The 17765-nt window shown below is 41.9% G+C and overlaps 1 protein-coding gene across 1 annotated transcript; it reads left to right on the forward strand.

Annotated features, from left to right (window-relative positions):
• Positions 1-3122: 3122 nt before the first annotated feature.
• pou3f2b (POU class 3 homeobox 2b) lies at positions 3123-4422 on the forward strand (the record flags this gene model as incomplete). Its single annotated transcript, XM_080767787.1, has 1 exon — positions 3123-4422. Exon 1 carries the CDS (start codon positions 3238-3240, stop codon positions 4420-4422), a length of 1185 nt encoding a protein of 394 aa, XP_080623913.1. The 5' UTR covers positions 3123-3237.
• Between the last annotated feature and the right edge of the window lie 13343 nt (positions 4423-17765).

The raw sequence follows: 17765 nt of genomic DNA on the forward strand, positions 1-17765 counted from the left end.
CATTACGAGAATGAATTACCGAGCCGTGCCTTGAAACTTTTCTCCTCGTGTGGGCTTAATCCTCGTGGCTGTGATGTGTTCACGTGCTCATTTGAGTCACACACGTCTGAATTAATTAATATTAAAGAATTAACTAGATTTCCTGTGATTTGAGAGAAAGCCTAATAGCCCATATAGTGAATTTACATTCACTTTAATTTATTTAGATATGACTTGTATGGGCTATTTAAAATTAGTGATCAACACACGGTCCATGAATGCTTAATCAATGGGCCTGCGTTAGTCATGGCATCAATCTACTCACTAGCATTAGGCCTGCGCGATGAATCATTTGAATGCACTGGGTCTTAATACTCGCTAATAATGCAGTGTGAGAGTGCACAGGCCTTATATAGTGAATATATCTTGCCTAAAGTGTTTTCTTTGTGCTATAGCCTACACACTCACAACATGTCTTCGATCATAGGCCTATTAGCCTATCGATCAATTATGTTTGGAAATTGCTGTTCCTTTTTTGCCTGATAGCCTATACTCTTAATAGTCTATTGTCAGTATATCATATAATGTATGAGTCTTGTTTATCTCTAACGAATATAGGCTATACCCATAGATAGAGAATATACCCTCCAAAGTCTGTCGATCACTTGAGGACGCTCTCTCTCTCTCTCTCTCTCTCTCTCTCTCACACACACACACACACACACACACACACACACACACACACACACACACACACACACACACACACACACACACACACAAACAACGCACCACCTTTCTAGGCTGTTCTCCTGACACCCCCTCCACCCCCCCCTCTCTCTCTCTCTCTCTCTCTCTCTCTCTCACACACACACACACACACACACACACAAACAACACGCACCACCTTTCTAGGCTGTTCTCCTGACACCCCCTCCACCCCTCTCTCTCTCTCTCTCTCTCTCTCTCTCTCTCTCTCTCCCTCTCTCTCTCCCTCGCCGTCCCCTATATATGCTTAATGCTCCTCTTTATCCCCTCCGAAAGCCCTTTGTCCCACAGCAGAGGGCCTCTTTAAATAGGGCTTTTAGATATTCAAGAACGGGGGGGGGCGAAAGTAGCTCTGACGTGACCGCCGTTGTTTCATTTACCTCTCTCCCTATGGCAACCGGCAGTGTCTGGCCAGGAATGTCCATCCACTCCCCGGACAATGTCCGCCTATCCTATCTATCCCCGGGCCTGCACTGCACAGAGAGGGCTATAGGGCAGCAGCTGGGACGGGCGGACACCTGCGCTCCATGCCGTCCTCGCACACCACACTGTGGGCGTGAGGTTGACTTTAATCCGCGCCTGCTCTTTTCTGTTCGTCCCCCACACTTTACCATATAGCAGATATTAGCACCGCTCGCCTCGCACCCAGCATCATGAGTCAGTCAGTCAGCCCCAACAACATGTAGAAGATTCCCCTGGCTTCCATGCAGAGCTCGTGGCCTCGGTTTGAGCTTGAGGGGTGGACGTCATTATCGACGCCATGGGAGATGGCGTTTGTTTACTTTTGGCAATTACAAGTTGATATACACGCACATGCGCACGCGCGCGCGCGAGCACACGCACGCACACACACACACACACACACACACACACACACACACACACACACACACACACACACACGCACACACTAGAATTAGGCTACATATTAGCTGAACGCTCCAACAGGCTATAAGGCCTGCCATGTATATAGTGTTATGGCCTAGGCCTATATAGGCCTACAGGAATTATGGATTTCTGTATCAGGTGACTGCATCAGAACCAGGTGTTAACTACAGAGTTAAAGCAAGCTTCCACAATGTGGTTCATAGATAGATAGATAGACTGATTCATTTATATTAATATATATATATACTAATAATTATAACAAAAACATTCATATTACACACTGAATTAAAGCAGGTTCTCTTTTTTTTAAACAACCATAAAGCATATAGCCTATACAACATTTAGCAGTAATCTGAGGGGACGTCTATTATATCTTATTCTTATTACAAACACAATTGTCTCATTTGGGTTGTGTGGGTGCTCCATGCATCATGTTGTATAAATACCTATTGAAATATAGGCTTCCCTGCATGCTTGATTGCTACGAGTCGATGCAAATGTAACCTTATGGATTACTGATCATCTGAATCATATATCATGAGTCAGAGAGTATTACTGTATAGGGCCTATATGGTAAATCACACCAGGGATAACAGCTCATTTCAGCTATAGGCCTGTCTATTTCCATGCATGCAACCCACACAACTTTTAGACCATATATCGGAAAGGATTTCACTCCACATTTCACAGCCTTTCTTTCCATTAAAAAAATGAACAATTTGGACGCAGATTTCTTATATGTTGTCATTACTTTTAATTGCAATCCATATTATACAGCATAAACATTAGGGTGTCATTTTAAATTGCGGATATTTCCTGTATAAATGCATCTTCATTTGCAACAGATTATAGATAAACAGACCAAAATCTATATTTCTCTTTCATATAACTTCCAACGAATAAACAAAAAAATTAGGTCTAAAGCAAACTTTATACGGTATAGGCCTATAGTCCATATGGAGCTATTCAGAAACAATGTTTGGCTTAATGGTGATAATACATTAAACACACTTAATATCACATGATAAATAATATAATATTCAAGGAAAATACAACCAATAACAATTTCACCTGCAAAGTCTATGCCTATTGAATAACCTATAACTGCAAACACCTGCACCTGTCTCATTCTTAACCTAAACTTCTAGAAGTAGTTCTGTTCTGATATATCTGATCAAAGTAAATCAACACTATATCTTACAGTTAGCTCCAGTGAGGATGTCTCAGCCAGTAGTAGTAGTAGTAGTAGTAGTAGTAGTAGTACTGATCCCCCTTCCTTCCTCTCCTTGGTTTCTCCATGCATGCCATGCCGCACTCCGTCTCTCACGTTTCACGAGGTGCCGCAGAACTCGCACTTCTCCCAGCGAGAAAGGGTAGTGTTTGTTGCGATTCCTCCGCAGCCAATCGGCGCGCCGTTGCCCCTGGCAACGCACGTCCATCAGTCGCTCGCGTCCAATGGGCGGCGGGGGCAGGAGGAGTCCAGGTGCGCTTTCTTTCTGCGTCCACACTTGGCAGAGAGCCTGGGAGACGCCTGTGGGCAAAAGAGTAACTGTCAAATGCAAGGTTCCTTTAATAAGAGCGATCAGTCCGGCTCCGAGAGTCATGGCGACCACAGCGTCTAATCATTACAATATCCTCACCTCCAGCGCATCCATTGTGCACTCGGAGCCCGGGAGCATGCAGCAAGCCGCGGCGTACAGGGAGGCGCAGACCCTGTTGCAGAGTGACTACTCGTTGCAGAGCAACAGTCACCCGCTCAGCCACGCGCACCAGTGGATCACGGCGCTGTCGCACGGCGAGGGCGCGCCGTGGTCCACCAGCCCGCTCGGCGCCGAGCAGGACATCAAGCCCGCGGTGCAGCAGCAGGGCAGCGCCAGGGACGTCGTCGACATGCACAACTCCAGCAGTCTCCAGCAGCAGCAGCACCAGCCGCGGCCGCCGCACCTGGTGCACCAGTCGCACGCCAATCACCACGACGCGCGCGCGTGGCGGACCAGCAGCGCGGTGGCGGCGCACATACCGAGCATGGCGACCTCGAACGGCCAAAGCCTTATTTACACGCAGCCGGGGTTCGGCGTCGTCAACGGCCTGATCCCGGGCGGCGGACAGGGAGGGATGCACCACCACAACCTACGGGACAGCCACGACCAGGACCACCACAGCCCGCATCTCAGCGACCACGGCATCGCGCCGTCCCAGCAGCAGCACCAGCACCAGCAGCAGAGCCATCACGACCAGCACTCGGACGAGGATACGCCGACCTCGGACGATCTGGAGCAGTTCGCCAAGCAGTTCAAGCAGCGGCGGATCAAACTGGGCTTCACGCAGGCGGACGTGGGACTCGCCCTGGGGACGCTGTATGGAAATGTGTTTTCCCAGACCACGATTTGCAGGTTCGAGGCCCTGCAGCTCAGCTTCAAAAACATGTGCAAGCTCAAGCCTTTGTTGAACAAGTGGTTGGAGGAGGCGGACTCGACCTCGGGCAGTCCGACGAGCTTGGACAAGATCGCGGCGCAGGGGAGGAAACGGAAAAAACGGACCTCGATAGAGGTGAGCGTAAAGGGGGCTTTGGAGAGCCATTTTTTGAAGTGCCCTAAACCGGCGGCGGCGGAAATTACTTCCCTGGCGGACAGTCTACAGCTGGAGAAAGAGGTGGTGCGGGTTTGGTTTTGTAACAGGAGACAGAAAGAGAAACGAATGACACCTCCCGGAGGACCCCTCCCGGGGACCGAGGATGTGTACGGGGACACGCCGCCACACCACGGAGTCCAAACGCCGGTCCAATGAACAATAGCCTATTAAAAAACAGACTACTTCTTCGTTATTTGACATTTTATTTTTTATTTATCCTTAACGTTATATATAAATCACTGGACTATGAATGATATAGTGGGTGTTTTATAATACTAATAATGATAATAATAATAATAATAATAATAATAATAATAATAGATGGCAGTGAGTACTTATACTACAACATCTGCATTGAATATATTTCAAAGGTCGAATTATAACCGCGCCGAGGGAAAATAACATTTTCTTCTCCAAGAGCTAAAAAGGAGCATACAATAGCGTGTTCCTCGAGGATTATGCCTAGCACTGTGACTCGAGTCGACGCAGTTTCAAGGTGTAGCCCTATTGTGTGTGGGAAAAAAAGGGAATTCTGGTTTAAAAACTAGCTTCGAGATTCTGAGCTGAATGGTTTACACATTCACGGTTTTTTATATAGCCTATTGTATACAATACACATTTCACCCGCGTGATGATTATTATTATTATTATAATTATGGTATTGATTTGTAGCTTCAACAACAACAACAACAACAGTGTGCTGTGCGTCCAACAGAAAAGTCACCAGAGCTGCATTTGGAGCAGACCATATAAACACACACACAAAAAGCAGCAGTAAACTGAAATCCCAGTCAGTCAAGCAAGCCGAGGTTTTGAGCAACGCCTGAGCGATGTGAGGGGGTTGGATGCACCTGTCACTCACGTCCACAAGCCCCCGTGCAGGCTGCATTGAAAAGCAGTTGCACTGGCAGCCTGATAGGCTATAATACTATACTATACTGCAGGCCATGCAATGGTTATTATTCATTCCATTTCTTCGATTATAAATTGCAGTATTTAGTTATCAAAACAAACGCTGATTATTATTCTTATCATTAGGCTATTATTAGGCCTATTATTAGGCCTATTATTAGGCCTATTGTTATTATTGTTATTATTATTATGTCGACTTGAAGCAGCTTAAATGTTATACTCTTTAACCACTTAAACCCATAGCTCTATTCTCATTTAAACGGACCTGAGTTGCAACTGTTGGACCGCTTTTCTTATTCTTTGTATAGGCTACACCAAATCTCTTACAGCCAAAAAAAATAGCAACCTCACAACAAGCTTATATAGCTCACAACAACACATGTAGATCGGCTATTTTTGTTTTTGTTTTGTTTGTTTTTTGTTGTTGTTTGTTGTTGTTGTTGTTGGGGGGGGGGGTGCCCCCCCCTATACCAATATGACTGGGTTCAAGTGGTTAACTAATATTACTTGGCTTTTATATGGGGTGTTTTCCCCCTGCTATATTATTTTGGACGCGCACACACACACACACTCACCGACACGCAGCACCATGCATTCCCCGCATCGCATCGCATCGCATCACGCCAGTCGGCCAGGCAGAGGCAGCAAGGCAGGGCAGGGCAGGGCAGGGCAGCATGAGGGAGGTCAAGGGAAAGGCTCCGTGTGGCGATGGGAAATCTGGCACTTTTTGTTCTTTGTCCTGGACGGGGCTATTATCGGCTATATAGGCCTTCACTACATGACAACATCATGTCACCTGCAACTCTCACACAACACAACATCGTGGTCCAACTTTTGTAAATATTGTATAACTTTATAAGAGTCATGGCTTCTTTTTCCTTGTTTAGTTTTTTCCACTGGGGCACTTTTTGATGTTTTCAAAACATTACAGGTTTTGTTTTGTTTTTGTTTTGCTTTTTTTTGTTTTTGTTTTTTTACCCAATTTTATTCAATAGCTTACTACCTATTTCTACGATATTTAATGTTTTATTTGTCGCTGAAAGTACCGCTTGTTTGCAGTGTTATGTTTCCGTGTTGGTTATTTCGGTTTGGATTTTAAGGCCTTTCATCGATATGTGGAAATCAAACTGAAATTGCTTTACCTATAATAGCCTATAATGTATTGTCTCCCTCATGGCATATACATTATGTTTTCAATCAGAATATTAGCCCTGCAGGCTTTGTGCTTTAAAGAGGCTGAATTTCAAATCATTCGACGGTAGTTTTAAACGATTGTCCAAACAAACGAATCAGAACAATTAATCAGATACAGATTGATATATATGAAAGGAGAGCCATATTCTCTGTAATGTGACCATCCAAACATTATAGCATATGATCAAAAATAACTGCTATTATTAGCCTATTATGACCGAGTTGCTTATTATTATTATTATTATTATTATTATTATTATTATTATTATTATTATTATTATTATTATTATTATTATTATATTATTTGTGATCCTTGCCATGCATTTCAGCCATTTTTATTTTTAATTCATCTTCGTCTGTGATTGCTTTATTGGGGAATTGTCCATAGATTTTTATTATAATTTTGTTTTTGTTTTTGTTAATGAAAGTGTAATTTATTCTATGATGATGACTTTTATAGATGACACAAAGTACGATATATATAGGCCTACATTGCATCGAGAAGGCGCGTGTGTGTGGGATACTGGGATGGAGAGACATATTTTTTATTTCAGTGGGATTGCCATAGCCTGTACCTTCACAGCTAAATGTATATACATCTTTTTTTTCTTCTCCTCCTCTTCTTTTCCTTCTCCTGATAACCAGCTTGTTCTTCGTATATAGCTTTGTTTTTGTTTTATGCAAATAAGCAAATTGACATCCAGGGACGCCGACACATATCTTCTTGTTTATGGGAGAAGCTTTCCTATATATATACTATTTCCTTCGATAATAGTGCATAAAATGAGAAGCCGACACGATGGCACGGTTATATTCCCTCCTCACTCGACACTCGGTAGCTTTAATAAATTTGTCACATTTGTTAAACTCGCTGGAATTGCGACTTGTGAGATGTAAAGCAATTCGAAGCTATGTTTTTTCCTGGGTTTTGTTTTTATTGTTTCCCTTTTTTCTTTTGGGTCAATGAGTTTGTTTTGGTTCTAGGCTATGTCATATTCACTGGATGAATTTGGGGTAGTATTAGATAACGCGCGCGCAGAGGTGATAGAAATAGGCCTTATGTTTAGGGCATTTCATCACTTGACACATGAACAAAATGACTTGCACATTTTTAAATAATGGGGTTGATATTAAAAAGCTTTTTTTCAATGTCGAGGCTATACGTATATTTTGTTCAGCAAAAAACAAAAATGTTCAATAATTGACACACAAAAATACTAATATTATTATTTAGACCTAAAGGATAGCCATATTTCTTTTAATGAAATGGTGGTGTAATGTAAAATGGCTGAGTCCATGAGCTCATGGCTGAGGAATTAAAAGATATAAAGGGCTATGGGGCCTTTGTCCTTTGGCGTGCGACATTTCAGAAAATAGGGTTCCACATAGTTAGAGTTTATATTCTCCTGCTCGTTGCCAACAATAATCATGTTTAGTGTTTGTCAAATGCACCAATGACCTGTTTCCCCCGCCGGGGGAGAGTGCCGTTTTATGGCTCACGAGTCACGACGTCGAAAAGACAACAGCTTGAAGGATTTTGTCAATGCCTGTCCATTACCCGGGTCACTAGGACCGCGCTGGATGGAGCTCTTAAAACCTCAGAGCATGTGCACGTTTCGGTGAAGGTCAATAAATCTTACCCCGGACGGACGTGAGTTCAACTAAAAGCCGTCTGTTGTTGGTCCACTGGGCTGTATTTTAAACAGGCCCATGCACACTATACAATAATACCGCTATACGAGTGGGCTTAAAATGTGTTCAGTTTGGGCCCATGTGTGCATGTATATATAACTGGGATGAAGGCTAATATCCTCCTGTTCTATCACACATTTATTTCTCACCCCCAAAACCCATGCAATTAAGGGTTAGGTTAACAACCAATTGAAAAGATTAGACAGCATATATCACCTGTTATTTCAATCCTCCTTTGTTAGACAATTTGTGAAATTGAGAGAAGGTCTAATGTAGCCTGTAGGCCTAACTATAACTACACGAAAAAAAACAATAATAAAAGGAAATTAAAAAATGGGTATAAAACAGTGGGGATGTTGCTGTACACAAACAGGAAAGAAAGAGCTATATCGAAATATGTGATGCTTTAGCCTATGAAGGCCTAATTGTCATCAGCAGCCCAATAGGGTTGCCGGCACTGTGGTTTGTATTTGTATTCATTTTTTCTGCATGTCAGTGAGTGTAACCTTCAAATGTGTGGGCCTAAAGTGTTGTAATAATATGTGTATTATCGGACACATCTCTTATCTATATTTCTAATCGAGACCCAGTTCAGTTGCCATCGACGCCCCGTTGTCAATGTTTCGGCGGAGGAGGATGTGTGAAATGATATTGATGAGCTGAAAGTGATAATATCCCTATTGCTGCACGGCCAAGGAGCGCCTCTCTGTCTGAACACTAGGGAAAGGGAACCCCTGTCTATTGTGTCACTGAAAGCCCGATCGATAATAGCAGAGCTACAAGCTCAGAACTCGTCGCGAACGCGACGAGTTGTGAGCTTGCAGGTCTGCTTTTATGCTATTATTTTCGACGCACGACACCGTGATGCGATGGGAATATAAATGAGGCTCGACATCGATAGGCCTGCCACAGAGAAAAGTCGTTCCCCGGTTTCAGACTGCATGGCTGGCCCTTCATCCATCCATGCTCTCTCCGGAGTGAGTAATTCACACCAGCTGATGAATTTGGCATGAACCCCCCGAAAGCAATATAGGCTAATTTGTCCACACCTTTTTTCCAAATGATCAGTAGCCTATAGCCTCTTTGCTTTCTGTATATTATTTTCATTGCACTCCTATTAATCGCCCTGTGTAGTCGGAACCACAAGAGTAGCCTATATACGTAGATCACACGTTTTTTTTATATATTGCTGTCAGGATTATAATTGCATATCAATTCATCATGGGGGTGCTGGGGTTGTTAGAGAGAGAGAGAGAGAGAGAGAGAGAGAGAGAGAGAGCAAAGGGGTAGCCTATTCTCCACATCGAATTGCACTGCTGCTTGCATCCCCATTCCCCAACAAGACCGTTTGGCCTGCTATTTCGATGTTTGGCATGGAATACCCTGTCTCTCCCATCCTCCGAGAAGAATTTGGAACATCTATGATGATAACAAAAAAGAAAGTAGGCCTATAATGCTCGCTCACTATACCAGATGCAATTAATTACACCTTCCTTTTTATTTGGATGAATCGAAATACAATGATTCGACACAGACTCAGAGAAACACACTGCTGCCTGTGGTCGAGTTCGGCTGTGGCTGGTCGCTGGTGCTCTAGCGCCATCTAGCGAGACCATGATTAGCACTTCCTGTGACATGCACAGTCCTGTGACATGGTTCTTTGTAGCTTATAGGACTACCAGTAGCAATATGCGTCTTGTTACTAGCCTGCCGTTTACCCTCGGCCTGGTTTTGGTGGATTTGAAAAAGTTATATTCTGCGACGGTTAGTAAAATGTAAGCTGCATTGGTTTGTAGGCTATATCGGGTTGTCTAAAGTAACTCTACAGGATGTGCTATAGATGTATGTCAACAACTCCATGTAGGCTTATCCTCCTCAAAGACGTGCAGTGGAAAGTAGAGCCTACTGTAGCTAAGTACATTTACAACGATACTACAAGTACAATTTTGAGGTACATATATATAGCCTACAACACTCGAGTATTTGTTTGTTTAAATATTTGAACTTCTACTCCACATGTGGCGTAACAGCATCTCACAAATATGTACTTTTTACTGTATACAATTATTTGACTGCTTTTACTTTGCAGATTTAGATTATAATTAGGTTATGAATATTGAATACAAACATACGCGTACAACATCAACCACATATGCCCTATATCTATATCTATATAATATAATATAATATAATATATCTATATCTAATATTATCTATATCTTTATATATATATATATATATATATATATATATATATATATATATATATATATATATATATATATATTCGAAAATAGTCGATCTACAAGCTCACAATGCGTGACATCGCAACAAGCAAGCTTAGGTCTGGTATTTTTTTTAAAGGTTTGACATTGAATGTTTTGTGCTTTTACTTTGGTATATTTTGATGCCATTCCAATACCTTTGTTGCCTATACGGAGTATAGTACTCAGGTAACATTTGAATACAGGCCTTGCCTTTTACTTAACCGTGTATTTCTATACATTGTGATAGTGCTAGTTTTAGCAATACCACAGAAAAAAAGAAGAAACAAAAGAGAAAAGAGAACTGAATAGCTTCTGATTCCACCACTGAAGAGTTGTGGTGGTTGGGTTGTATAAAACGTCTTCTGTTCAAGCCCAAGAGACAGCAGGCTGCATGTGACGTCACGTTCTCCTGTCAGCAGTCAGCGCGGGCTCAGAACATCACAGAGTTGGCGCGGGATCTCGGTGTCAAACTGGAGCCTTTGAAGTGTCTTTTACAGGCTGTCTGAGGATATCAGGTGAGCTCACAATCAGATTATCTTCTCCTTCTCCCTCATCCATCCATCCCCCCCATTTCCCTATCCAGCACACTTAAAATTAATTAGCCAGGTGATTCAGTCAGTTGGACCTTGAGAATAAAAATATAGGCCTGTAAAGATCCAAGCTGGTTCCCAGCAAAATGAGGAACATTTGACCCTATACGCTTAAAGTTATGTAACAGTCTTTTGAGGGGCGCTAGTCCCTCCTATGCCCAGCTTTCCGGATTTGTGTAAACACAAACATTGGCTTGTGTTTGGCTGGATCACCCCTTAGGGATGATTTGATCGGCTGAGCAAAGTACATATTGAATATAAAAGTGAAGACAGAGAAGTGAGGACGCAAATTGTGAATGGCCAGAATGAGATGAGGTATGATGATGTATGATGATAAGAGCGCCCCTCACATCACACGGGTGTGATTTTTAAATAAATAAATAGTCTCCCTGCTGCCTGCTCTTCTATTGAGACATTTAGATCGTGTCAAAGGTCATGTCTCACCTAGACACAGGATCTGAGACGAATTTTGACCTGAAGGTCAAGATTAAAATGTACCCCCTGAGCAAGCAGGCATATGGTAATAGTATAGCAACAATGTCCATGCGGCGTGGCAATAACCAACAATTCGCAAAACACAGGGATTAGAAGAGATAAGTGATATATCTTCTGTCAAAATACGTGTTAGATCCGTTCAGTAACAGGATCCAGGGGTCATTCCTTCTCTCCAGGTCTTTAGTAAACAGAACATAGTGGCCTTCATTTTCAGGTCAGGATAATCAGGTTTTTTGATTGATTGATTGATTGATTGAAGTATTTATTAGCAGGAGAATTACAGTACATTTCAAGTACTGTTAACTGTGGACGACACCATAAAGCATTACACTTGGTCCAACATTTTCAATTCATCAGCACATTAGAGACATTCCATAAACAGGAAATCATCATAGAGGAGGTAAAAAGGCTAAATAAACGTACAGTGAGGGGGATGGATGGGTTTTACGGGGGCCAGTTTCAAATTGCTTTGAGAGCGGTTTTGAAGGAGTCAAGGGATTTGCATGTCTTAATGACTGTTGGTAGGGCGTTCCACATTTTCGTGGCATAGGAGCGAAAATAATCTAGTCCCTTGGTGAGAGAATTCATACAGGATACAGAATAAACAGGTGACATTGGAATTGATGAACAAGTAAAGTAGTAAGTGAAGAGAAATAAGTAAAACATGAGCAGATTACATTTCAGTTGGAACTTGTATTTTTGGCTATAATGTTGTGGATGCTGAAGACTGAGGTTCTATATAGTGGTTAAATCAACAGCCAGAGAACTCCATGGACGTGTGGCACATCATACTTGCCCTTATGATATTGTAGCCCAATTTGAAATTCTAATTAGAACGTTAATGTACAACGCAACTATAGCCCATGACCCTGTCTGTGTGAAAACACTGTAAATGGGTGTTTATATAGGATATTTTGCATGGGTGGCATGACTAATTAAAGTTATTGTTCACTCACTCACTCACTCACTCACTCACTCACTGTTCACGCACGCACGCAGGCTACACCCCCCCCCCCCCCCCTTTATTCTCTCTCTTGTGGAAGGATAACAGAGAGACACAGCCTCACAAGCTGAACATAATTCCACAGTTTGACATTGTTGTTCTTCAATCTCACTCAGACGCATCACAGCTAATTACACTATGCGCACTTAAGTACACAAATGCCTGTGTGCGTTCATTTGTAAACGAGTTATTGTTTAATTATAACTTTGCGTGAACTTTGCTGATCGGTGGGGCGAATCGTGTCTCCCCCTCAGCGCATAATTATTCAGGCTAATTGCTCGGCCTGTTTGTGAAACATGCTCATCTCTCAGCATGACCATATATATGACTGTAGATTATGTTAGTTATTATGTCAGTGGTACTCTGATTACACAAGTAAAAGTGACAATACCACAAAGATATATTCAGTAAAAGTATACTAAAACATTAAAAACAATGTGCAACTTAAAAATATAGCTGATCCGATGCTACGTGTTGTGAGCTTGTAGATGTTACTAGTAACTAATGTCAAATAATTGCAGTGGATAGATTTCGCAATTATACTCGGCAATGTTGAGATGATGGTCAACAATAGCACCAACACATTGTGACATGAAGTGAGAGAGGTTATGCTTTTTAAGAAGATCTAGATGTAATGTTATAGTTTACCATAAGAAAACGTTCAATGGCTTTTCAGTGTAGGCTATACAAATTAATTCATTTGTAACAACTAACATACAATTCTCACTTTAGATAATAGCCCGTTTTCATGAAATAGGCCAGGCACTGTTATGGGGCAATGTAGATAGATAGATATGGGTGAGCAAAAGACCACTATGATGTCCACTGTCATTTTGCCTTATTCTCCAATTCCAATTCAAAGCAAACTAAGCGGAAATCTTACTATTATTGAGTTGAATATAATTACTGTTATACACACACAAAAAAAGCTGCCCAGACTGCTCTTGGACTACAGTACCGAGATGGCTTTGGGACACCCAGGCCTGACAGTTTTATATAGCTCAAAAAAAGCTTTAGATGAACCGCTGAGGGGAGTGACAAGGGCTGTCTCCATTATTAGACTCCAAGCCGAGAAACCAGAGAAGGAATACCAAGCCACATAATGATGGGTATCATGGTGAGTCCTCTCTTCGGCAGATCTGAGACCTGTCTAGTCCCAGTCTAGAGGGGAACTTGGTGGAGACAGACCACAGTGTGCTCTGCAGGCATGTGTCTCAGTGGAGAGAGGACTATTACCACACCACCAAGGTGCTGAGATGTTTGTCGAGGTATGTTCATGTGTCAGTCATGTGTGGGGTTTTCTCTTATAGATAGAGTAAGAGGAATAGGATATGTGAAGAAAGAAAAGAAGGAAGTAGGCAAAGAAGGAAGGAAGAAAGAAAGAAAGAAATATTCTTTGTTCACATTATAATATCGGATGTGTTATTCTAAAGCAATATTTCCATCCATATATTCCCCCAGCAGATGTATCAGGCTTTGTCTCTAAGCCCTTGAAAGACAAATAAAAAGCTGAACTAATTGCTGTGGATCCCCCTCAGGATGCGTCAGCCTCATACAGGAGGAGCATGACAGCAAGAAATCAAGCCGCCGCGTAGGGCGGAACGCATCCATGAATCACGTTTGCAACAGTGGTGTATATAGCAGCGTAGCAGCAGTGGTTATGTATGTTATTGGTGGCTGGCTGAGGAGTAATCATTGGGGAGGCAGTCCAAATTAATACTTCAGCAGAGGCCGCCTCGTTCTCCTTCATTAGGGCACATTACAGGGCCACAATATACATCATTAAACCGGGCATAAACAATTCATTAAAATGCTGTTAAAAAGACAAGATATAGTGTCACTTCTCCCCGTGGTATTAATAGGCTGCAAAATGGCATGAGGTTAAAGCAAAAGGGGATAATTTCACTAACGCTATATCCTGCCTATCCAGTCAGTCAACCTGACTAATGGCTCATTTATGGATGTACAATGGTGCTGTGCACCGGAAATAGACGATCTACAAGCTCACGACACACTGCATCCTCGATGTTATGAGCTTCCAGATCGACTGTTTCCAGCACATGACACTATGATAGTATGATGGAGCATGAATCTGGTTTAATGGATTTGCTGCTTGTTCTTTGAATCATGAAACATGGCCCTGGACTTCTTGGAGAGATTATGGAACTACGGTAGTATCATATATTTTACGCTTGTTCTGTCATTGGTGGTACACTCACTGCTACCTGAAGACAAACAATAGAGATATTGGAAGATCAGCATACCGTATTCAGCTATTATATATTCTGGTCCCTGTGTTGTCAAAGATTTGCCATAATGGGCCACCTATAGGTGGCGTACAGATAAAACATTCACCCACCATTCAGGCTCGTTTCACATATATGCCCACCGCCTGCCTGCAACAAGAGTTGAAATGTGTAAAGCTTTTTTATATGCTACATAGGAGCACATTACTGACATGATACTGACCATGATAATGACATGATACAGGCATGATACGGACCTAGATACTGATAGTACTATTATACTTTACTAATTACTATACTAGAATGCTGCTAGTATGCTATAGTATACTGTAGAATACTATAGTATACTATACCAATAAGACGCCTGAGGGCAAGAAGAGACCTCACACTTTAAGGCGAGGTCGAGACTGCTGGGCGAGCGCTGGCACTTTGGCATGTAATCTGTACTGGCCATAAGAGCATGTCTTGAGTGTACAGGGTATGATGAGGGCCCAGGTAGGGCCGGGCCTTAATTTTTGGGCCTGTTGAGAACTCTAGTTTTCGCCAGCTGCCGGGCATGGCTGCACTAATAACTTTGGGGCAGGCCCGCCTAGAGTTTGAATGGATAGGTGGGCCTGTTGAGAACTCGAAACATCGAAGAGGAACTAAAATGTTTGGTCAAACCATGTCACTCCCATTGAAAATGAATTGGAGCAGCAATCAAACAGCAATCAGACATCGCACACGGACCGAACATTTGTTGTGTAGGTGTGTACGAAGCCTCACAGGAAATGTTAAGGCCGTTAGGGGCAAGGGTGTTGAGGGTTGAACTCCAGTAGAATTCTCTCTTCAGCAGTGCTTTGTCATGATCACCCCCTCTTCTGTTGGCAGGGACCTTTTCCATCCCTATATATATAACGAAGAGCAGAGATATGATGGCCAGGCACTATAAAGTGTGCAGCAACAGGAGAAGAAAGATTTTTTACATCTAATGGCACTGCGGTGCTCACTAATACGGGTCTTAAGGGCACGTGTGGTTTTGCCCACATAATATTTGCCACAAGGACAATAGATTATATATATATATCACCCCTTGTGTAGTACATGTGATAATACTTTTAACGAGAATGCTTTTACCTGAATGTGGGTGCTGGAAACTTGTGCATTTTACAGTGCTGTTGCACAGGGCACAGGCACCACATTTGTAATTTCCCTGTGGGACTTTGGCACGCTACTTTGGCACCCATATACTTACACCTAGAACCCCCATAGACCACCATTCAAACCTATTTAGTTTCATCTTACGGTGGACATGTTTGCCTGAAAATGTATCTTTGAAATGTGTCATAGTTTGCTGTTTGTCGTTTCTGAGTTATTTAACTTACGGTATTTAACTCATGGACCATGGGCTATAGTCCATGGTCTCAGAGTGATTTTCGTCTTTTTTTCAAATCCTCAAAAATGATACAAAATATTTGTTTATTCTATAGTATGCCGTTCGAGACCGTGGGCTATAAATGATGAAAAACGAGGATTTGGAAAAAAGACGAAAATCACTCAGAGACCATGGGCTATAGTCCATGGTCTCGGAGTGAATTTCGTCTTTTTTTCAAATCATCAAAAATGTAGAAAAACGGCATGCTATAGGCTGAACTTGAACCCACGACCTGTGGCTCACATAGACTGCAGCTTATCACAGAGTGCCACCATGCTCTCTGACAATCTCCTCAGCTTTCCATCTCTTTTCAGTTTTCTTCTGGATGTTATTCTCCAAAACATGCTGGAGAGGCAGGAGGAACTCAGCTGGATTTGAACTCACAACCTCTTGCTTACATGTATGTCGCATGTACGTCGAATCTGGCTTGAACATGGTTTGTTGAACTCCCTCTGGTGTTGTGGGTGTGAAAATCGTTGACATTAAGGAAAATGTAGATAGGTACATGGGTATCTTGGTGGTGTAGCGAATCTTGTGGACCAGACCCAGTGCAAGATGCTGTACTCTGTTACAATACAGCAATACAATCAAAACAAAAATTATGTACATTTGAAGGTCAAAAAGAAAAATTAAAAAAACGATGGGTTATAGCCCATGTTTTTTGAAATTTTGAAAAAAAAAAAGATCCTCGTTTCTCATAATTTTGGACCATGGGCTATAGCCTATATCGTACGGCATACTATAGCGCGCCGTTTTTCATCATTTTTGATGATTTGACAATATTGAAAAAATGAAAAAAACGATAGGTTATAGCCCATGTTTTTTGAAATTTTGAAAAAAGAATTATCCTCGTTTCTCATCATTTTGGACCATGGGCTATAGCCTATATCGTACGGCATACTATAGCGCGCCGTTTTTCATCATTTTTGAGGATTTGAAAAAAATGACGAAATGACAAAAACGATGGGTTATAGCCCATGTTATTTGAAATTTTGAAAAAAAAAGTTAGCCTCGTTTCTCATCATTTTGGACCGTGGGCTATAGCCCATATCGTACGGCATACTATAGCGCGCAGTTTTTCATCATTTTTGAAGATTTGAAAAAAATGACGAAATGACAAAAACGATGGGTTATAGCCCATGTTTTTTGAAATTTTGAAAAAAAAAGTTAGCCTCGTTTCTCATCATTTTGGACCGTGGGCTATAGCCCATATCGTACGGCATACTATGGCACGCCGTTTTTCATAATTTTTGAGGATTTGAAAAAAATGAAAAAACGAAAAAAAACGATGGGTTATAGCCCATGTTTTTAGAAATTAAAAAAAAAAAGTTAGCCTCGTTTCTCATCATTTTGGACCGTGGGCTATAGCCCATATCGTAAGGCATACTATGGCACGCCGTTTTTCATCATTTTTGAGGATTTGAAAAAAATGAAAAAACGAAAAAAACGATGGGTTATAGCCCATGTTTTTTGAAATTTTGAAAAAAAAGTTAGCCTCGTTTCTCATCATTTTGGAACGTGGGCTATAGCCCATATCGTAAGGCATACTATGGCACGCCGTTTTTCATCATTTTTGAGGATTTGAAAAAAATGAAAAAACGAAAAAAACGATGGGTTATAGCCCATGTTTTTTGAAATTTTGGAAAAAAAAGTTAGCCTCGTTTCTCATCATTTTGGACCGTGGGC

Source organism: Protomyctophum bolini, assembly GCF_963924005.1.
Source record: "Protomyctophum bolini genome assembly, chromosome: 7".
In the NCBI taxonomy this organism is placed as follows: Eukaryota; Metazoa; Chordata; class Actinopteri; order Myctophiformes; family Myctophidae; genus Protomyctophum; species Protomyctophum bolini.